At 48.1% G+C, this 22,796-nt stretch overlaps 1 protein-coding gene across 1 annotated transcript in view; it reads left to right on the top strand.

The window, feature by feature from the left end:
* Positions 1 to 22,796, top strand: part of LOC132571134 (complement C4-like) — an 80,747-nt gene that overhangs the window by 31,900 nt on the left and 26,051 nt on the right. Inside the window, exons 14-27 of the mRNA XM_060237815.1 lie at positions 404 to 559; positions 2,224 to 2,350; positions 2,464 to 2,535; positions 4,277 to 4,465; positions 7,184 to 7,295; positions 7,631 to 7,701; positions 11,935 to 12,074; positions 13,715 to 13,924; positions 15,516 to 15,567; positions 16,171 to 16,260; positions 16,982 to 17,185; positions 18,855 to 18,930; positions 20,500 to 20,656; positions 21,569 to 21,694. Of these exons, the coding sequence (XP_060093798.1) occupies positions 404 to 559; positions 2,224 to 2,350; positions 2,464 to 2,535; positions 4,277 to 4,465; positions 7,184 to 7,295; positions 7,631 to 7,701; positions 11,935 to 12,074; positions 13,715 to 13,924; positions 15,516 to 15,567; positions 16,171 to 16,260; positions 16,982 to 17,185; positions 18,855 to 18,930; positions 20,500 to 20,656; positions 21,569 to 21,694 (1,782 nt within the window). The remainder of the gene's footprint in view (positions 1 to 403; positions 560 to 2,223; positions 2,351 to 2,463; positions 2,536 to 4,276; positions 4,466 to 7,183; positions 7,296 to 7,630; positions 7,702 to 11,934; positions 12,075 to 13,714; positions 13,925 to 15,515; positions 15,568 to 16,170; positions 16,261 to 16,981; positions 17,186 to 18,854; positions 18,931 to 20,499; positions 20,657 to 21,568; positions 21,695 to 22,796) is intronic.

Consider the following 22,796-nt stretch of genomic DNA (forward strand, 5'->3'; position numbering starts at 1 on the left):
CAGATGACAGCCAGTTGCTCAAGGGCCTGATAGGAGCCTTCCAGGGCCTGATTTGGTCCCCGGGCCACATGTTTGAAACCCCTTTGCATGGTGTGGTGTATGAATAGCACAAGGAGTGGCCAGGATTTTAAAAACCATCTGCAAGGGTGTCAAAAGGTCTTGGGAAGGGTTGCCAGCTCTGGGTTGAGAAATACCTAGAGATTTTGGGGGTGGAGTCTGAGGAGGGTGAGGGTCTGAGGGGCCTCAGCAGGGTATAATCCCATAGAGTCTACCCTCCAAAGCTGCCATTTTCTCTAGGAGTACTGATCTTGAGGGTCTGGAGAGAGGCAGACTCCTGGTACCACCTGGAAGTTGGCAACCCTAGTCTCAGGCCACCCCCTAACTGTGTCCCACTGATCTTTAGCTGCGTCTCAGCACAAAAGAAAAAGCCAGCCAGCTGCGACCCCAAGATGTCCTGAGACTCACCGTCACTACCGACGAGAGATCTTCCGTCTCGCTTGTTGCTGTGGACTCAGCTGTCTACGCCCTCAATCGGAAGAATCGCCTCACTCAGGGCAAGGTACTGCTGTGCGCTCCCCTGCTTCTGCCTTGTAGTTCTGGTTCCCAGATGGGTAGCCAAGTTAATTTGGGGCAGCAAAATAAAACAGGAGTCTGGCAGCACCTTAAAGAGGAATAGGGTTGCCAAGGCTAACTCCGAAAATATCTGGGGACTTTGAGGGTGGAGCTAGGAGACTTTCACATTCCCTAAAATAAATAAGCAAAAATACAGCAGAGCAGTTCCCCTGAATACAGTCTTCATTTCCTCATCCCCAAGCAGCTGCATGTGCCCTGTACACTCTCTCTCACACACACACAGACACAGCCACCACCAAAATAAACAGTCTGTAATCCCACACTTGTGTGGTCTCACTGGGGCAATTTACTCATGAGCTGCTGAAGTTCCAAGTTCTTCACACTAACTCAGGAAAACCAAAGGTTCTAGTTTATCCTTTTCTATGCAAACGACTTCTAAAAGGATTGTTAAACAAGTGGAGGGTCTGGACAGCTACAGTTTCACGCCTCACTGGGAGCAGCCATTTTGTTCCGCCGGCTCACCCCGCCCCCATTCAGCCTGACTCCTAGATTTAAAGGCTCAGGCACTCCATCCAAAAAGCAAGCCTTTCCAAGCTGTTTCTAGCATTCTGAAGTGGAAAGGCACATGGTTGCTGTGGGGGCAGGGCTTCCCGCCTCTGGCCAGCCGACTGGGGCCTGGAAGGAGCCTGAAAAACTGGGGGATCCTTCACTGGGACCTGGGGATTGGCAAACCTAGTCCTCCCCAGGCTCCATCCCCAAATCTCCAGGAGGTTCCAAACCTGGAGCTGGCAACCCTACTCCCTACCAAAGGCCATGTGTGAGAGGCTGGCAACCAGTGCTGGATTAAACCCTGTGGAGGCCCCGAGGCAGTCAAAATCTCGGTGCGGGGGGCCTTGCACATTATCTCAGACTTCCTCACACTGGCCATTCAGTGAAGTGCGAAACCACCACAGAGAATGCACAGGAACAGGCTGATTGTTACCAGCTTCAGGGTGGCACTTTCAGAAGGCTTTTCTCTCATCAGTGAAGCTGTCACAACAGAGCATAGCAGGAGATGTGGTCCCAAAGGCATATGGGCCAAAGGCCATTAGGAAGGGTTGCCAGGTCCAATGATCATGCCAGCAGAGATGGGTGGGTAGAGAAGCCTGCAGGCACTTTCTCAAAAGCCCCTTTGACAAAGCTGCGGGAGGGAGTGAGGGAGGGAGGCAGAGAGAGGCAAACTTGGCAACAACGCCAGCAGCAGTTGCACCAGGCAAGTTGAGGAAAGAAGAACAAGACTGCAGATTTATACCCTGCCCTTCTCTCTGACTCAGAGCGGCTTACAATCTCCCATGTCTTCTCCCCCCACAACAGACACCCTGTGAGATAGGTGGGGCTGAGATGGCTCTTACAGCAGCTGCCCTTTCAAGGACAACTCCTGCGATAGTTATGGCTAAACCAAGGCCATTCCAGCAGCTGCAAGTGGAGGAGTGGGGAATCAAACCCGGTTCTCCCAGATAAGAGTCTGTGCACTTAGCCACTACACCAAACTGGCTTTCCCTCTGCTCTTCTGTCCTACCACCCAATTGCAAACACCCTTCCATCAACTGACATCCAACCATCCCATCTTCTCCCTGCCCACTTTCTCTCCTTCTTTCTTCCTTGGACCAGGTCTTCCAGGCCATGGGAAGTTATGATCTGGGCTGCACAGCTGGCAGTGGGGAAAACACCCTGGGAGTCTTTGCTGATGCTGGACTCTCCCTCCGTGCAGGCAACCTGAACAGCCCACTCCGAGAAGGTGAACTGACAGGGCCATAAGAAAAGGGTTCAGTGGGGGAGGGGGAACCATGGGCAATCCTTGTCACATTCAATTCACACGATCCCATACCTTGTCCTTTCTTGCTCCCACAGCCCATGGGTGCAATGCGAAAGCTTCCCGGAAGAAGCGTTCATTGCAGATCCAGATCCAACTCCAGGAGAGGCGTGAGTGATGGGAGGGGAAGGGATGGAGGTCTTGGGGTGGTGGAAATCAGTGCATGCAAAGCTTTTTTTTTTTTTTTAAGCAGGAACGCACAGGAACACAGTTCTGGCTGTCTTGGCATCAGGGGGTGTGGCCTAAGGGCAGCTAGAATGATTCACTTTCCCTATGAAGAAAGGTTAAAACGTTTGGGGCTCTTTACCATGGAGAAATGTGGACTGAGGGATGACATGATAGAGGTTTACAAGATTAGGCACGGGATAGAGAAGGTAGAGAAAGAAGTACTTTTCTCCCTTTCTCACAATACGAGAACTCGTGGGCATTCAATGAAATTGCTGAGCAGTTGGGTTAGAATAGATTAAAGGAAGTACTTCTTCACCCAAAGGGTGATTAACATGTGGAATTCTCTGCCACAGGAGGTGGTGGTGGCTACAAGCATAGACAGCTTCAAGTGGGGACTGGACAAACATATGGAGCAGAGGTCCATCAGTGGCTCTTAGCCACAGCGTATTGTTGGAACTCTGTCTAGGGCAGTGATGCTCTGTATTCTTGGTGCTTTGGGGGGGGGGCAACAGTGTGAGGACTTCTGGTGTCCTGGCCCCACTGGTGGACCTCCTAATGGCACTTGGTTTTTTTGGCCACTGTATGACACAGAGTGTTGGACTGGAGGGACCATTGGCCTGATCCAACATGGCTTCTCTTATGTTCTTATGCAAATAAGTTCCTGCTGGGCTTTTTCTACAAAAAAAGCCCAGAGTGCATGCATATATCCATACCAGGCTCCATCTCCCACATTCTGGTATGTCTTTCCCCCTCTCTTTTTTTTTCCAAATGAAAGAAAGGGACCTAGAACAGGCATCCCCAACATGGTCCCCATGGGCAGCATGGTGCCCACCAATGCCTTTCCTGACATTCATTGAGTGTTTTTAAAAGTGGGTGGGGCTTTTGCCCAGCAGGGCTTCTGAGAAGCAATGCGTATGCAAGATAATATTTTAAAACAATGTGTTTGTTTGAAAAGGCCTCCTGGTAAACATAGAGCCTGGTTAAGAGTTACCATTAAGGTTATGAATGACCTCACTCCCTGACACTTCGTGCTTGGCTCCACCCCGGGGTCGCTTTGTAAAAAAATAGGTGCTGCAGCTCATTAGCATAACTCATTAGCATATGCCCCCACCTCAGCCAAGAGCAACCCTATGCAAGAAAAGAGTGAGGCCTGCTTGGGCTGGTTAGAGATCCAGCCAGCCCAAGCAGACCTCACTCGCATGGGGCTCTCCTGGTCCGCCCCCCCCCCCCCAGTCTAAAGGCCAGCAAACCACCCAAAATCACATAGGAAGTAGAGAAAGGGTGGCGTGGGCTACTTCAGGGGTTAATGAGGGTTGCTGGGGGTGTGGCAAAGCCCCTGGTGGCTGGCTGGCTGCCCACTCTCCTAATCCAGGGATTGTTATGCAGCTATTCAATGGACAAGGTAGGTGGGGAGGAAGAGGGGAAACCCTCAGAAAGATTCAGGAGCTGTGCTCCTGTGAGCTCCTGCTGAATATGAAGCCTGGCTCCGCCTCCTAAAGCAGCCATTTTGTGGTTCTGTCAGAATTTGAAAAGTGCTTGCAGGCTAGGAAAGATGGAAATCCCTCGCCTAGAAAAACTGGCCTAAACTTGTGGAAGGCGAAGTACAAAATGCCTGCTTCTCTTTTGATAGTGTCCACTCACCTTTCTCTCGTCTTTCACAACCCCTCCTCCCCCTCTCCCCAGTTTCCAACTATTCTGCCTCCGAGTTTCAGAGCTGCTGTCGGGATGGCATGGTGCTGATTCCCATGCCCTTAACGTGTGAGCAACGGGCCAAGCGGATCGAGGGAGAGTGCCGTACTGCCTTCCTTGACTGTTGCCGATATGCTGCTAAACTACGACGCCAATCTGGGGGTGCCCGTGGTCTTGCAAGGAGTGAGTAGAGAGCCTGCAATCTCTTGTATCCCTTTCCCCTCTACTTTAAGGAGTCTCAAAGCATCTAACCTTTCCCTTCTTCCTCCCACAATAGGGGCCTTGTGAGGTAGGAGTGGCTGAGAGGGCTTTGAGAGAACTGTGACTGGCCCGAGGTCACCCAGCAGGCTTCATGTGGAGGAGGAATGGGGAGCTGAACCCCCAGTTGTCCGGATTAGAATCTGCTGCTCTTAGCCACTAAACAACACCGCCTCTCACTCTGGCAACCAGCTTTTCAATCACTGCCTCGATTGCAAATTCCTCACTGTCTTAAACTACTTTTACCCAGGGCTATTTTTGTAGCAGGAACTCCTTTGCATATTAGGCCACACACCCCTGATGTAGCCAGTCCTCCAAGAGCTTACAGAGCTCTTAGTACATGGCCTACTGTAAGCTCCAGAAGGATTGGCTACATCAGGGGTGTGTGGCCTAATAGGCAGAGGAGTTCCTTCTAACTGTAATGGTATCTTAAAGTCGAACAATATTTCAGAAATTCAGCTTTTTGTCTGTGGTGGAAGGTTCTAATAATGAAAGTATGCAATACAAAATATTTTTCAGCCTACGAAGTATTTCACAAATGGTTTTGTTCTTTCATCTGCCTTGGAAAGGCAGACAAGATTGTTCAGACTAGATGCTTCAGACTTTGACTCTGTTCAAACAGGGCTTCTAAGAGCCATCTTGGGCCCCTGGACAAAGATCCCATCACCCCGTACCCATTGGACTCTGGTCGGAACCCTGATCCTAATAAAACAGATCACTTGGCTTGCTGCATCTGAAACAATAGAACGATCTGCGTGTCCCTCTGTCAGTCCTTTTCTGGCATCATGCTAGGTATTTGAGAGCCAGTTTGGTGTAGTGGTTAAGTGCACAGACTCTTATCTAGGAGAACCAGGTTTGATTGCCCACTCCTCCACTTGCACCTGCTGGAATGGCCTTGGGTTAGCCATCACTATTGCAGGAGTTGTTTGAAAGGGCAGCTTCTGGGAGAGCTCTCTCAGCCCTACCCACCTCACAGGGTGTCTGTTGTGGGGGGAAAAAGGGTAAAGGAGATTGTGAGCCGCTCTGAGACTCTGAGATGCAGAGTGAAAGGCGGGGTATAAATCCAGCATCTTCTTCTTCATCTATTTGAAAATTGGTCACCAACCTCAGGATGATGATGGAATTTGCCATGCCAAAAATAAAGGGATCAGAGCATCCTGGGACAGATTATCTCCATAAGAGGCAACATGAAAGAAGAGATTTTAAGCAACCCGTCATGTGTCTCTAATACTCCAATCCCCAACTCGCTTATATTGCAGTGGTACAATACCACGTAATGGTTCTAAAATGTTAATTATATTTTATTAGTTTTAACTTGTAAATATGAATGTTGTTAGCCGCCCTTAGTCCGCTTGCAGAGAGGGCGGGATAGAAATTTAAAGTAAATAAAAATAAATAAAAAAAATAAACCTGCCATGGAAGGTTGCTGGGCAACACACTCTCAGTCAGATCTACCTCACAAGGGTGTTGTGAGGATAAAATGGCATGGAGGAGAACGGTGGAAGCTGCTATAGGTCCCCATTCAGAAGGAAAACAGCATATTATATTTGTTAAAAAACTAACTTTGCCTCCAGTTCTCCAGAAAAGGATGATTCCTGTGGCTGTTGCTTCATCAGGTACTGCTGAAGCCCTTTTGGCAGGATGAGGAAAGAGTTAATATTCAAATGACTGTTAAACAGGGTGGGTGCAGTGACCCGGGGTAGGATTGCCTCCAGGTGGAGGGACATTTGTGAATTTCCTGCATTGTGCAGGGGGGTTGACTAGATGGCCCTAGAGGTCCCTTCTAACTGTAATGGCATCTTAAAGACTAACAATATTTCCATATGAGGCTTCCTAGGTCACAGCCTACTTTGTCAGACAGACTACCATATGGAGGAATTTTTATAGGGCAGGTTGTATATACGTGGGGTGGAGTTGAGGCTTGATGTGAACTATGGTATAACACAGGGGTGTCGAATTCATGAGGGCCGGATCTGACATAAATGAAACCTTGTTGGGCCAGGCTGGGACATGGTGGGCCGGGACCTATTTAAGATTATGTAGAAGAGATATAAACTTCTGAAAGGACACAGACAAACACAATAAAACAGACTTAAAACATTAGCACTTGTTGGTCTTAAAGGTGCTTTCTTTGTATTTCTCCCATGAGATCCAGGAAACTGGGCAAAGGAAGCTTTGGCTCTTTCCTGCCTTCCCCAGGGGACGAGGAGGGGGAGGAGCCTCAACCAATGGAGAAAATCGAGGTTTTGCCCTATAGCTCTGCTGTGCGATTGAGCAAGCCTTGCAAAGCAAGTTGAGATGTAGAAGGAAGAGAGAGGGAGAAGGAAGCAGACAAGAGCCAGTTGCTTGGGGGCCTGATAGGAGTTCTCCGGGGGCCTGATTTGGCCCCCAGACCACATATTAGACACCCCTGGTATAAAACTTTCAAGTGTAAATCTCAACGTAAAGGGGGAAAGGGAAGATCTGATGTGTCTTGAACTCTTTGGAGGAAAAAGCAGGATAAAATGTGCAGAAATATGGTTCTATTCTACATAACCATTGCGCTGTGATAGATGGTGGATCTTTATATGCAAAGATTAGGTGGTTGGGACGCCTGCAGGACACATGGTCATTCTCAGCTTGGGATCTCCTCTCTCCACATAGCTCAAGACCTAGAGGAGGAAGAGGATTTTTTCGATGACGAATTCCTTCAAATCCGGAGCGTCTTCCCTGAGAGCTGGCTGTGGAAAACATACACTGTGGACACAACACGGACGTGAGCGGGCCAGAGGACTTTCCATAGTGTTCCCTCCCTTCTGTTTACTGGTGGTTGGGGGTAAAAGTGCTCCAGTTATCAGATTCTGGGTTTGGGGTTACATTAGCTCAGGAGGCAGAGCGGCAAAGCAGACGTCACAAGTCCCTGGGCCCACATCCTGAGGGGGAAATCCTTCCCCTCGCCCACCAGGCATCTAGTCAAACAGCAGGGCAAGGCCTACACAGAAGCCTCACACAAGAATTAGAACCCAAAGGTTCCGCATAGCTTTCCTGCAGGCTCCCCTGCCACACCGGTTCCCCATCTGGTAAAAAAGGTGTCTTGTTTGTCTCCCACAGGGAAACGTTGCTGCTTCCTGACTCCATCACCACTTGGGAGATCCAGGCAGTGAGCATGTCACTTGGCAAAGGTAAACAGAATTTTACCATTTCTACCAGACATTGAATCAAACTTCTTTTAAATACCCTTTGCTTCCCCAGATGCACAGATTCATGTTCAGCTGTTGGAACATCCATCTCTTTACTAACGAGTAGAACAAGGTTTGAGTTCAGGGGGTACCTTTAAGACCAATGAAGGAGGGAGGGGTGGGGGAGAGAGACAGCCAGACAAGGTGGTGGAATACTGACTCCATGGAGTGGATTGCAGCAATTCTGACTTCAGGGGGAGAATCATGGAGGATCTCATTTTTGGAATGTCCCTGCAAAAAAGAAAACAGGTTTGCAGTCCCTGCAAAAAGAAAACAGGCTTACAAGCAGGGCTGGCTCGCCCACTAGGCAAACTAGGTGGTTGCCTAGGGCACTGGCAGGGTGGGGGCACCGAATTCAGCCTTCCCCCCACCCCCCTAGGCAAATGCCTCGTTTGCCTGCTCCCCAGCCTCCTCCGCCTTCCCTCCCTCCCCCAAGTCTATTTAAACTCCCAGGATCGGTGGTGGAACGCCGCGCTCTAGGCTATCAAAATGTGTGCCCCTCCCACCAATCAGCTGATCAGCGGGTAAATCCGCGTGGCGCACTATCAGTGCCTGGGCAGGCCAACAGCAGCACTGTGGCCGCCTTTTCAGGCTTCAAGGTCCACTGCTGCTGGCTTCCCGGGCATTGACAGCTTGCTGTGCGGTTTTACCGCTGATCAGCTGATTGGCAGAGGGGCACACCTTTAGATAGCCCAGAGCACGGCGCTCCATCGCTGGTTCCGGGCATTTAAATAGATTTGGGGGAGGGAGGAGGCGACATGGGAGTATGACGCTTGTTACCCTAAGGGGTTGTGAGGGTCTCCTGAGTTTGTTGGGAATTAGCTAGGAGGCCCAGACAATGCTAGAGGGGGTAACAAGCAGGATCTCCACTTATGTTTACAGGGATTTTTCCCTCAGTAGAACTCTCAAATGAACCAGGCCTTAATTAATGAAATGATTTTTATTAATAAAGGTTAAAGAAATAAAAATTAAAAAGTTATCACTTGAAAAGCACTCTAAACACACATACAGGTTCAGAAAATAAAGGTAGTAGCATGTATAGAGATAAAAAGAACTTATTCTATGGGACTATATTACCTGTCCAGAGAACATAGATCCAAGTAGAAGGATGAGCAAAATGAACCAGCGTTCCGCTCAAGTTTACCCAACCTTGTGGCTAGGCGTGTAAGTCTGTGGACTTCCAAACACACACACACACACACACACTTGGACAGATGGTGGTTGATATAACTTTGGGCAATAGCGTGATTGCTCCTAGAACAATGCTGTAATGGTGTGAATGAAACAATGTATCTGAACCAGGGAAGCTGCATAGCTTTCCCATGGGGTGTGAATGCGATGTAATGTTCATGTGAAAATGTCTATTGTGCTTGGTGACCTCTAACAGACAGGACAAGAGAGCTATTACATGGGGTATTATGGGATTAAAATGGTTTTGACTATAGACTCACATAGAATGAACCAGGTAGGGGGGAAATCAGGCAAGGTAGGGGAATGAGTTAGTTGTACTGCCTTTTCTGGAAATTAATCTTTGACATCGATGGGTTTAAAAGAGGGAAGGGAACTGCCAAAAGCCAGACCTTTGCATCTTTAGGATCACTTTTCCCAGACAAGCCTCTGGCCAGTATTTGATGACACACATTCCATGTGATTGTAGGACCTATTTTGATCCTCTTTGCAGACCAGGTAACAGTCCAGAGGCATGACCCTGTGAGAAAGAAGGTTGCCTGCGTCACCTTGTCCAAGACACCAGACTAGTCCTTTGAGGGAGGAGGGGCCCAGGCATAACGCACTGCAGCAGCGCGAGGGGACGTAGGGGGGCACGGGGGGGTCCGAGTCTGCCTAGGGCGCTATGCACCCAAGGGCCAGTCCTGCTTACAAGTAAAGGGAGGGATCAGATATTTGTATGTGCCATGCTAGGTTTCTAGTCACATGGATATTCTTTTTTAACATGACTGAACATTCAGAACTGGAAGGTGACCTGAAGTGGTGCAATGGATTCTATATTTTTATTTTTTTTAAATACTTTCATCTTGCAGGACCAATGTTCCCTCTAAGTTGTGGAGTCCTGTGAGCAAAAATTCTACTTTGTGAGCTACCGGCATTAAAGTTGTGAGCTACTGCATAAATTAGTTTGCTCTGGGGCCATTTTTCCTGAGCTGAGACAAAAATGTGAGAGCTGGAGGCTAAAAAAATTGTGAGCTAGCTCACACTAACTCAGCTTAAAGGGAACACTGTGCAGGACCCAGGGTGGCTTACCCTTGCCCTAAACAAGTATGACAATAAATAGCATTGATAATTTCACATGATGGTCCTCCTTCAGACAAAAGACCTTTCAGTGCCTCAGACATACTGGAAAGCAGGGCTGGACCCCTGGTCTTCTTCCCGCTCCCTGGCTGGCCAGCCCTCTTTCACACTGCAGGGATGTGGTAATTCATTACCGGTTTGAAGCTTTATAGAACCCGTTGAAACCCATTGGCTCTTTGTGACCTCTGACCCCTGAATAATACCTGCCATGCCACCTTCCGGTCATCCGCTGTGGTGGAACTGAAACGCAGCAAAGAACAAACTGGCAGCCCCCTTATCTGGCTAGGTATTGTGCTGTTGAAAAAGAGCAGAGATTCACCCTTCTAAATCCATTCAGGTCGGTGGGCTTAGAAATCTGCAACTCTGTTTAGATTTACACAATAAATCACCAAAATATCCATTTCAAAACTGCTGGCACTTTTCATATCAACACATTCAAAATGTTATCCGTTTTAATGTCTCTTCTACAAAAATATTGACAGTCTATTAACTAATGTCTTCATAATCATATCCATCTGTCTGGCCACTTCACCATAAACACAGAAGTTACTCCTGTAACTACCCACCCACCATCTTCTTTCTCATACATATATGACTATATAAAACTGCCTTATCTTGAGGCATATTTTGTACTCTCTGGCAGTGGCTCTCATAAGAACATAAGAAAAGCCATATTGGATCAGGCCAATGACCCATGCAGTCCAACACTCTGTGTTACGCAGTGACCAAAACCCAGGTGCCATCAGGAGGGCCAGAAGTCCAGAAGCTTTATAGGGTCAGTTGTACTCTGGTTGGCTCTTTGTGACATCTGACCTCTGATCATGCCACCTTCTGGTCATCCACAATGATAAATCCGAAACACAAGAGAGAGCAAAACAGCAGCTCCCTCATCTGGCAAGCAGTTGTGTGGCTCTCCAGGTTTCCAGGAGATCTTTCATATCACTTTCAACCTGATCTTTCAAACTGAGTACTGCTTTTGAACTGGGTAACGTCAAGCCTTCTGCATGCAAAGCAGGTCCTCTTCCACCGAGCCATGGCCTCTCTGCCCCCAAGGGGGTCCTGTTCCAATTCCCAGTAGTCTAAGTTTACATTTCCAATAGTAAACTGGAGCAGCCAGAGAGATGGCATAAGAACATAAGAGAAGCCATGTTGGATCAGGCCAATGGCCCATCCAGTCCAACACTCTGTGTCACACAGTGGCCAAAAAACCCGAGGTGCCATCAGGAGATCCACCAGTGGGGCTAGAAGCCCTTCCACTGTGCCCTCCCGCCAAGCACCAAGAATACAGAGCATCACTGCCCCAGACAGAGAGTTCTGCTGTGGCTAATAGCCACTGATGGACCTCTGCTTCATATGCTTATCCAATCCCCTCTTGAAGCTGTTTATGCTTGCAGCCGCTGCCACCTCCTGTGGCAGTGAATTCCATGTGTTAATCACTCTTTGGGCAGCTAATAATAGGCACAAAGCATTTGCACCATGTGGGCAGAGTGAGATATCTTATTGATATCATGTCACCGGTTTTCAATGCAATGTTCAATTTTAAAAATTCAGAATTCTAGCTTTTTTTAGGTCTGTACAAACAGGAAAGACAGCATTCCATTCATCTATCCATCCATCGTTCTCCCTTTCCAGGGCTTTTTTTTTGTAGCAGGAACTCCTTTGCATATTAGGCTATACCCCCCACCCCCGATGCAGCCAATCCTCCAAGAGCTTACAGCAGGCCCTGTAAGAAGAGCTCTGTACGCTTTTGGAGGATTGGCTACATCAGGAGGATGTAGCTTATTATGCAAAGGAGTTCCTGCTACAAAAAAAGCCCTGTCCCTCACCAATCTTCCCTTCACTGATGCTCATTCCGTCTTGCCTTTTCAGGGATCTGCGTCTCAGAACCTCTTCAGATTAAAGTCTTCCAAGAGTTCCACATCTCTCTGAGGCTGCCGTACTCGGTGAAACGTTTTGAACAGATAGAGCTGCGCCCAGTTCTGTACAATTACCTGCCTGACCCCATCAAGGTAAGAGAAAGTCATGTAAGCATTTCCCGCTTGGGATGGCCCTTTCCTTGGTTTGCACTTCCCCTGGCCGTACTGGGCAGGACAGAATTAAAGGTAAAGGTAATCCCCTGTGCAAGCACCAATCGTTTCTGACTCTGGGGTGACGTTGCTTTTACAATGTTTTCACAGCAGGCTTTTTTATGGAGTGGTTTGCCATTGCCTTCCCCGGTCATTTACACTTCCCCCCCAGCAAGCTGGGTACTCCTTTTACCGACCTCGGAAGGATGGAAGGCTGAGTCAACCTTGAGCCAGCTACCTGAACCCAGTTTCTGCCGGGATCAAACTCAGGTCATGAGCAGAGAGCTTGGACTGCAATACTGCAGCTTTACCACTCCGCGCCACGAGGCTCTTTACTCCCCTCTTTATTATCTTCTCATGCACAAACTCAAAAGATGGATCTTAATCTCCTGACGCTTGTGTTACGGATGTTCTTGAAGACCAGTAATTTCTAACAGAGTTTTAGCGAGAGGCTTTATTTCCCGTGTTACGTACACGGAGATATATCTTTCATTCCATTTACAACTGCGTTTAAACAGGGTGCATTGGTCTTTCAAACCATACAGAATCCCTAAAAAACCTGTTTACCTCAGGCGGAAGTTGGGAGTGAACACACAACACTACAAGCGAGGATCACCTTCCCCTCGCAGACTCAACTCTTTAATCATGCTGTTTCCTAGGTATCCACTAGGAGGAGCTGTGGGGGAGCTAGGCTGAGAATGTGTGACTGGCCCAAGGTTCACCCACACAGGAAGCTTCCGTGGCAGAGTCAGGATTTGAACCTGGTTGTCCCAGATCCTAGCCCAGTACTTTAACCATTACACAGAGTCGGGTCTCTCTTAGAGCAGAATCTCTAATCTGGGACCACCAGGTTTGATTCCTCACTCCTCCACATTCAGCTGCTGCTGTGACCTTGGGCCAGTCACAGTTCTCTCAGTGCTGTTCTCTCAGGAGCAGTTCTGCAGGTCGTCTGTTGTGGGGAGAGGAGGAGAAGGAGATTATAAGCCACTCTGAGACACTGAGGGCGTTTTTGCACTGACCTTATTCCGGAGTGACGTTCCTCTTCACCGCGCAGCGTCTGCACGGATTTCGCACTAATTGCTCCACAGAACCCGGAAGAGCCGCAAAGTCCCGCGGCTTTTGCGTCGCAAATGTAAACCACCAAAAACCAGTTTACATTTGTGACACAAAAGCTGCGGGACTTTGCGGCTCTTCCGGGTTCTGCGGAGCAATTAGTGCGAAATCCGCGCAGATGCTGCGCGATGAAGAGGGACGTCGCTCCGGAATAAGGTCAGTGCAAAAACGCCCTCTGTGAAGGGTGGGGTATAAATCCAACCCTCTTCCTCCTCCAGAGAAGACTAGGGTAGAACAGAATTTCCCTGTTACATTACTTCTCCATGGAAAGGGAGTTTTGGGTGAGGGAATTATTCAGACATGCAGTTCCCCATACATGCCTGCAGTCTGAAATTACCCCCCAGATTTGCCTTTGTAGAGTAAAACTGGCTCCTGCCCAATTAATCAGCAAAATGTATTAAAAGTAACAATGCTAAATTAAATGTTTAAAACTAATGCATAATCCATGCGTCCTCCCTTTCCCCTTTTAGGCCTTAGTCTATCTGGAGCCCGCTGAGGGCATCTGCTCTCCAGCCACAGTGGGCCCAGCAAGGAAGCAGCAGGTGGAGGTGCCAGGGAACTCGGCAGTCCCCGTCCCATTTGTTCTGGTACCCATGGGAGCGACCAACATCCCCATCACAGTCGTTGCCCATGGAGGCTGGGGGGCTGGGGACAAGGTGACGAAGCTGCTACGGATTGAGGTAAGGCTTTTCCAACGCACAAGAGCCGGTTTGGTGTAGTGGTTAAGTGTGCGGACTCTTATCTGGGAGAACCGGGTTCGATTCCCCACTCCTCCACTTGCAGCTGCTAGCATGGCCTTGGGTCAGCCATAGCTCTGGCAGAGGTTGTCCTTGAAAGGGCAGCTGCTGTGAGAGCCCTCTCAGCCTCACCCACCTCACAGGGTGTCTGTTGTGGGGGAGGAAGATAAAGGAGATTGTGACTGCTCTGAGATTCAGAGTTGAGGGCGGGATATAAATCCAATTTCTTCTTCTTCTTCTTCTTCTTCTTCTTCTTCTTCTTCTTCTTCTTCTTCTTCTTCTTCTTCTTCTTCTTCTTCTTCTTCCTCCTCCTCCTCCGCTCCCAAGCACAGGAATGTTCAACAAAGTTGTTCTTCTTGTGGTGCCAGGATTGCCATTAAAGTGCTGGCTACCAGTGGGAGCATTTTGGGGGTGGGAAGGGAAATTTTAATGTCACGCCCACTTTGTATCGGGAAGTGACATCACGACATGCCATAAATTCATCTGTCTCTGATAGACGAATTCCTAGAGTGGTGTGTTGTCACTTCCAGATGCAAACCAGAAGTGGTGTCACAAGTCATCATGTGGTGTCGCTCTGCACCCTTGCACCTTCCCTGCCAGGGTGAAGAGACCCAGTGGGACCTGGAGCCTGACCACCCACGGGAAAATAAGCAGTGCAAAATGAACATATCAATTCCATGCACAAATTTGTTTAGCACTCACTAACACATTGGCACTTCACTGTGTGTTTGTGTGTCATTGTGTGTTCAACTAGCTGTTCCTTGTCTCTTGGGTTTGGATTTTAATAACATCACATTTTCTTCTCCCAGAAGCTCAGATGACATGTATGTTGGGATGATCCAGCTTTATTTTGACAGTTGTCTTGTGAATTATCTTGTGAATCTTGACAATTAGCTTGTGAATTAGACTGGGCTACCAGAATGACTGGCCCAGCTCCTGCCCCCAAGCCAGGGAATCAAAGCCAGCTCTCCCTTATCTACGTCTCTCTCTCCACCTTGTAACACAGTGCTGGCTGCTGTGTTGTCCCTGGCCAGGGCATTTTTTTGTAGGAAAAAGCCCAGCAGGAACTCATTTACCTATTGGGCCACACCCCCTAACATTGAGATTGTGAGCTAATTTGCATATTGCACTACACCCCCTGACACCAAGCCAGCCAGAACTGCATTCCTGTGTGTTCCTGCTCAAAAAAATCACTGTCCCTTGGACACATATACATACACATACACACACCTATGCCTGCTCTAGAGCCAGTTTGGTGTCATTTTTAAGTGTGTGGACTCTAATTTGGGAGAACCGAGTTTGATTCCTGACTCATCCACATACAGCTGCTGGGTTACCTTGGGTCAGTCACAGTTCTCTCTCAGAGTTGTTCTTTCAAGAGCAGTTCACTCTGGGCTCTCTTAGCTCCACCTACCTCACAGAGGGTGTCTGTTGTGGGGAAAGGAGATTGTAAGATGCTCTGTGACCCCAAGTGAGGGGCAGGGTGTAAATCCAATTTCCTCCTCTTCTTCTTCCATCTCTTTTTCTATGACAGAGAGAGGGAGCTGTTCAGCTGGAAGAATACACCATCCCCCTGGATATCACAGGTAAGAAAGAACAGCAGAGGTAAAAGAGCTAGAAGAAGAATGTCTGTGGGTTGTGGGTGCATAATTCAGTCTGAATACATAATGTTTTTCACCTTTAAAAATTCCCAGGGTGGTTTCATCCTGTTCCCTTATGACGAAGCCTTTTAATACAGAAGGGAAAATAAACCCACTGAGGGCCAAACAGCTTGTTAATTTTTTTTAGAAGTGGGTCCGGATTCTCCATTGGCAGTGTAGAGGGGTAAACAGCCTGAAATGTTTTGTTTTTCTTCTTCTGTCAGAGGTCATCTTTATGCAGACTTTAGTTTTAGCTTAATTAGCTATGTGTGATAAGGGAGGGATGGTTGGTTGGTGTTGGTAAGTGATAAAAGACATGAATTGTTTATATATTCTAATTTTTTTCTTTCGTCCCGCTTTCCTCTTCCTTCTTTCTTTCTTTTTTTAACGGCCTGTCCCAGTTGCCTTGTTAATTTACCAATTTGCTTTCATACGCGTGTTACTCAAACCATCGTGGTTCTCACAAATGTAGGAGGGCTACAGCAAGGCTTTCTGGGTTGAAACCAGAAGGACCAAATCATTCACCTTCCTTTTCTGTTTTGGGGCTAGACGGCCGTGCCAGATCTGTGGATATTTTGGGAGAGATACCGTCCAATGCCATTCCTGATGGGGACTTTAAGATGAATGTTCGATTGACAGGTGAGAAAGCAAAACGAAGACCCTCACACCCTAATTTCCATTTTCAGTTTTTGTAACACTGAAGTGTTAAATTGTGTAGATAGATCCAGGTGGGAACAGTGCCGGATTAAAATCTGTGGAGGCCCCTAGGTAGTCGAAATCTTGGGAGCCCTCCCACAGATTATCTCAGAGTCAGGGTGCCTGACCCACTGGCCATGGCCCCCACTGCAGCCTGCAGGCACCTTCTCAAAAGCCCCTTTGACAAAGCTGTGGGGGAGAGAAATAGAGAAGCAAACTTGGCAACAACGCCAGCAGCAGCCATACCAGGCAAGTCAGGCAAAGAGTGGCTCAGTAGCTGGCTGCGTGTGCGGGCTAGGAGGGCAGCAAGCAGGGGGGAAACCAGGGGAGAAAGCTGGCCCAGGGTCCCTAAAGATGTGGGGGCCCTTAGGCCAGTGCCTACTTGGCCTAATGGTTAATCCGGCCCTGGGTGGGGAACTATGTTGGTCTGAAGCAGCAGAACACAAGTTTGAATCTGGTGGCATCTTTATGACCGATAAAAGTTTTATTCAAAGTATGTTTTTGTGTGCGCACACATCTCTTCAGATCCAATGAAATGGAAATCACAGAGGTAGAGGGTGAGTGGTAAATTAGCATAACAGCTAAATCCAAACAAACGGTGGCAAACTCAGGTCTGTTAAACGTCTTCGTTATGCTGCTGAACTGTGTATTCACTTCAACATAGGACATGTGCCAACCGACACTCTGGAGAGTTCTCTGTCGCCTGAAGGCCTGTCGTCACTGCTGCGGGTTCCACGGGGATGCGCTGAACAAACCATGATCTATATGGCTCCAGGTCTCTATGCCATGCACTTCCTGGACCAAACAGAGCAGTGGCTGAAGCTCAAACCAGACAGCAAAGAAAATGCACTGGAGAATCTCCGCACAGGTGGGATATATTCTGGGATACACGAGGAAGACACTCTAGGACAGGGGTCACCAACATGGTTCCTGTGGGTGTCATGGTGTCTCCCAGCACCTTTCTGGGTCCCCACCAAGGGTTTTTAAAAAGTGGGTAGGGCCAGGTGGGGCAATTGCCCATCAGGTCTTCTGACTGGCCACTGGAGATCTGATTGGATGGGCAGATTAAAATAACGTTTCACCTGCAGCTGCCACCAGTGTTGGTTTTCTTCCCTCTCACTCCTCTTTCCCAGTGTAATTTTTTCAGTCATCCCTCTTTCCCCCTGCACTTAGGATTTCCTCTGTGTATGTGGCTATGCCTCTGGTGGCAGCCATTTTGTAATTAGCTCCACCTCCTTCGGCAGGCATTTTGTGGTTGTGCCCAATGTCTTGTATCAATATTCCAAAGTTACCCAAAGGCTTGGGGACCTCTGTTCTGGGATATGTAAGGAGGCTGAATATGCACTGAACAAGTATATACCCATGCCCTAGATTACTTCAACAGATATGGACATGATCTGTGGATTAGCATGCCTTCAGGCAAGCAGTCTGCTTTCCCTGTTATATTTTATGTATGCTAACATTCAGAGATTTTTTTTGTGGCAGGAACGCCTTCGCATATTTATTTATTTATTTATATTTCGATTTATATCCCGCCCTTCCCACCGAAGTGGCTCAGGGCAGCAATATTGGGCCGCACACCCCTGATGTAGCCAGACCTCTAGGAATTTACAGGGCTCTTAGTACAGGGTCTACTGTAAGCTCCAGGAGGATTGACTACATCAGGGGGGTGCGGCCCGATACGCAAAGGAGTTCCTGTTACAAAAGAAGCCCTGCTAACCGTGATTTGGCACTGTGCTTCCCTTTTCACTCTCTCTTCCACTGTTTGTTGACGTTCCAGAATGATTTCCCTCTTTCCCAGCATTCATTTCACTTAATAATTTCCCAGTTACCCCAAGGTCACATCTTTTGAAGAAAAATGGCTTCCGCTTCTGGAATATACTGAATCTAAAAATATCTTACCTATTAACACAACTTACTTTCAGTTTCTCTCACTATAATTCTTTCTAACTTGTGCTATCCCCTCTTTCTCTTTTTATTTAAATATTCCCTTTCGTTTGGCTTGGAATGGAGCAAGGCATTATTCTTAGCTCACGAGTCAAAAATTCTAGCCCAGTTATCAGTTGATTTATCCTTAATAAGATATTTATTTATTTATCAGTTGATTGATTGATTGACAAACTGGCCGTTATCTTAAATGCTGAATAAGATGTTCTACAATGTTATATAGACCATGGTGATTGACAAACTGGCCATTATCTTAAATGCTGACTAAGATGTTCTACAATGTTATATAGACCATGGTGCTTTATGCATAGTAGAATTTTGTTATATATGGAATTAACCTACGTGATACTACTTCATCCAACAAAGTTCTGTATAACTTGGAATTTTTAAAATAAACTTATCGTATGTTAAAAAAAAATAATAATAATAATTTCCCAGTTCACTGACGGTTCACTTATTTATGAAAAACGTAGCCCGCCCCTTTTCCCACCCTGTGTATTCCCCCGCAGTCAAAACTGGTAAAGAGATTGCTGAAAACTAGTAGAGGATTGATGATTAGGGGAGGAACTTACTTGCCTTTCGTGTCACAGGCTACGAGCGAATCCTCACTTTCCGGAAGTCAGATGGGTCATACGGAGCTTGGATCCATACCCCGAGTAGTACCTGGTGAGACCCAGCACTGCAAGGGGGCCTGTGTGGGCCTTTGTTGTGTGGGGGGAGGCGGGTGTCCCAAAGGGAATATTCCACATCTAGAATTCTGCACTGAGGGAAAAAAGAATCCTAAATTTCTCAACCAGAACATGCAGACAATGGAATAAAACGGGCAACGCTTATGCAGAAATCATTTACTTTATAGTACATAAAGTCTTCCTGAGACTCAAGATGTTATAACTATAACAATGCAATAAGTATAGCACATAAGACATACAACTAACAAAGTGAGAGAACACTGGGATGCGTTGCTTTGAAGGATTCTTCTGCTTGATTTTAGGATTTTGTGTACCCGCCCCCCTTGGTTTTAGTTTGATTTGGGAAATCCATCAATCTCTGTTGTGTTGGGTATGCCTGCTAGGTGAGGGACGGCCTTGTTCACAGAGCAACGCTCTCCCATCACTGTGAGCTATGATATGGTAGGTGGTGGGCAGGGCTTTTTTCTTTTAGCAGGAACTACTTTGCAAAGTAGGCCACATCCTTCTTAAATAACAGAGCCCCGTGGTGCAGAGTGCTAAAGCTGCAGTACTGCAGTCCTAAGCTCTGCTCACGACCTGAGTTTGATCCCTGATGGAAGCTGGGTTTTCAGGTAGACGGCTCCAGGTTGACTCAGCCTTCCATCCTTCCAAGGTCAGTAAAATGAGTCCCCAGCTTGCTGGGGGGGGGGGAGTGTAGATGACTGGGGAAGGCAATGGCAAACCACCCCGTAATAAGTCTGCCTTGAAAACATTGTGAAAGCAACATCACCCCAGAGTCGGAAACGACTGGTGCTTGCACAGGGGACCTTTCCTTCCTTCTTATGTAGCCAAGGTAAAAGGTAAAAAAAAAAAAAGGTAAAGGTAGTCCCCGTACAAGCACCATTCGTTTTCGACTCTGGGGTGACATTGCTTTCACAACATTTTCATGGCAGACTTCTTACAGGATGGTTTGCCATTGCCTTCCCCAGTCATCTACACTTTCCCCCCAGCAAGCTGGGTACTTATTCATCCATCCTCGGAAGGATGGAAGGCTGAGTCAACCTGAAGCTGACTACCTGAACCAGCTTTCACTGGGATCGAACTCAGGTCGTGAGCAGAGGGCTCCGACTGCAGTACTGCAGCTTTACCACTCTGCGGCACTTATTCCAGGGCCAGGGCCTACTGTAAACTCTTGGGAGATTGGCTACATCAGGGGGTGTGGCCTAATATGCAAAGGAACTTCTGCTACAAAAAAAACCCTGTAGGGGGGGCCAGCCATGATTCATATATAGAATTGCTAGCCACCAGCACCTGGAGATCTTTAGCTATTAGTTGACCTCCAGCCAACCAACAGCAATTCCCCTGGAGAAAATGGCTGCTTTGGAGGGTGGACTCTATGGCATTATACCCTGTTGAGGTCCCTCCCTCCCCAAACTCCACCCCCAATAGGCTCCACCCCCAAAAACATCCAGGTATGTCTAAACGCAGAGCTGGCTACCCTACAACACACTGTGCACTTATCAGAGCAAGTGTATTGATGCTGAATCTATGACCACCCACTTTTCAGGCTGACGGCTTTTGTGGTGAAAGTTTTGTCTCTGAGCCGTCAGTACCAGACTGTGGACGAAGGCAAGATCCGGGAGTCGGTGCAGTGGCTGCTGAAGAAACAACAGTCTGATGGCTCCTTTGTCGACTCAAATCCTGTCTATCACCGGGATATGCAGGTGAGCCCCCAGCTCCCTGGGCAGCCATCTTTTTCATCTCACATTTACAGTTATCTGCTCCCCCCAAAGCAATGCTTTGCTGTGCTAAAACCAGTCCTGTAGACATGGGGGGGGGGGGGGGTGCTATGGGGCACTACCCCCTGACCAAGCCCATAGATACAGGGGGGCCTGGCTGCTGCACCCAACCCCCCCTTCCACTTGTATGGCCCCCTCCTTTCCCTGCTGCTTTCACTACTGCTGCTCTCCCTGTGCTCTTGCTTCCCCTGTTTTTGCCTCCCCCACTCTCCCCACTGCCCTTTTTCACCTCTCCCAGTCTTCCCACCACCTGTTTTTGCCTCCCTTGCTCTCCCCACCGCCCATTTTCACTTCCCCCACTCTCTCTTCCCGCTGCCCGTTTTCGCTTCCCCCACTCTCCCTGCCACTTGTTTTCACCGCCCCCCGCTCTCACTGCCCTGTTTTCACCTCCCTCGCTCTCATCGATGCTCTCACTGCCCCATTTTTGCCGCTCCCCCCGCCCCCGCTCTCCAAGTTGCTCTCGCCACCCTTGCTGCCGATGCCACTCTTCTTTTAAATTTATATTTAAAGTGTGTGACGTCATTTTGGGCCCCTCCACTTAAAATTTTCTGGCTATGGGCTTGCCCCTGACTTCCAGGCAGGGCTCCCAATTCTTAGGGGGCCTTCCTGGTTGCAGCCTGATTTTTCTGTTTTCTGATTTGGCCACATTCAGAGCCTCCAGCTTTTGCCCCACCCCCGGAAAGTTACTGAGAAGTGGTGAGCCCCGCAGTGGATGGGAAAGGGTGCCCCCTGACTTTTAAAATTCTGGCTATGGCCCTGGCTAAAACGTTGCTTCATAAGTTGCAGTTCGTTGTTGCTTTGAGGCTACTGCTGTGTGTACCTTCTTTTCTTCCCTAGGGTGGTGTTGGTGGTCTTCGTGGGGGAGCTTCACTCACTGCATTCGTCACCATCGCACTTCAGGAGGCCTTGGTCTTGTTCAAAGGACAGGAGTCAGACCCAGCGAAGGAGCAACTCATACAAGTGGTATGAAGTGAGGGAAGGCGGTATGGAGGGGGGAAGAGGTACAGAGAGAGGGGAGGGAAGGGAGTATGGAGAGTATAACATAGTGAGTTCTAGGCATTGAAGAGGCGAGGTGGTAGTGATAAGAGAAGCCATGTTAGATCAGGCCAATGGCCCATCCAGTCCAACACTCTATGTCACACAGTGGCCAAAAATTTTATATATATATATATATATATATATATATATATATATATATATATACACACACACACACACTGTGGCTAATAGCCACTGATGGACCTCTGCTCCATATTTTTATCTAACCCCCTCTTGAAGGTGGCCATGCTTGTGGCCGCCACCACCTCCTGTGGCAGTGAATTCCACATGTTAATCACCCTTTGGGTGAAGAAGTACTTCCTTTTATCCATTTTAACCTGACTGCTCAGCAATTTCATTGAATGCCCACGAGTTCTTGTATTGTGAGAAAGGGAGAAAAGTACTTCTTTCTCTACTTTCTCCATCCCATGCATTATCTTGTAAACCTCTATCATGTCACCCCGCAGTCGACGTCTCTTTTTGAGTACAGCATGATAGGTGGCTGCACTAACTCAACTGGCGAACGGGGCCTGCTGAGCCAGCTATATCCAACACTGGGTTCCCATGCTAGCACATTATTAGGTCATTCAAACCAGCAGGGGGGCTGTGATTAGATCAGGGCAATTTGGATTTGGATCCTACTGCCCATTGTTCCCAAGTCCCCAAGCTCAGTTCTTCAGGCTCCAATGAGCCAGGCAGGAGCACCATTTGGTAACATATGGATTCATAGCAGGGCTCTTTTTCTAGCAGGAGCTCCTCTGCATGTTAGGCCACGCCCCCCTGATGTAGTCAATCCTCCTGGAGCTTACAGTAGGAACTGTACTAAGAGCCCTCTAAGCTCTTGGAGGATAGGCGCCATCAGGGGGCGTGGCCTAATATGCAGAGGAGCTCCTGCTAGAAAAAGAACCCTGCATTCATAACAGAAAGACCCAGGAAAGAAGGGCTAAGGAGAGAGAGGAGATATAGGAAGAGAGAAGGGGAAGGGGCTATGGAGGGAATAGTCCTGTTTTGCAAGCAGAAAGATTAA

This window comes from Heteronotia binoei, chromosome 5 (assembly GCF_032191835.1).
Source record: "Heteronotia binoei isolate CCM8104 ecotype False Entrance Well chromosome 5, APGP_CSIRO_Hbin_v1, whole genome shotgun sequence".
In the NCBI taxonomy this organism is placed as follows: domain Eukaryota; kingdom Metazoa; phylum Chordata; class Lepidosauria; order Squamata; family Gekkonidae; genus Heteronotia; species Heteronotia binoei.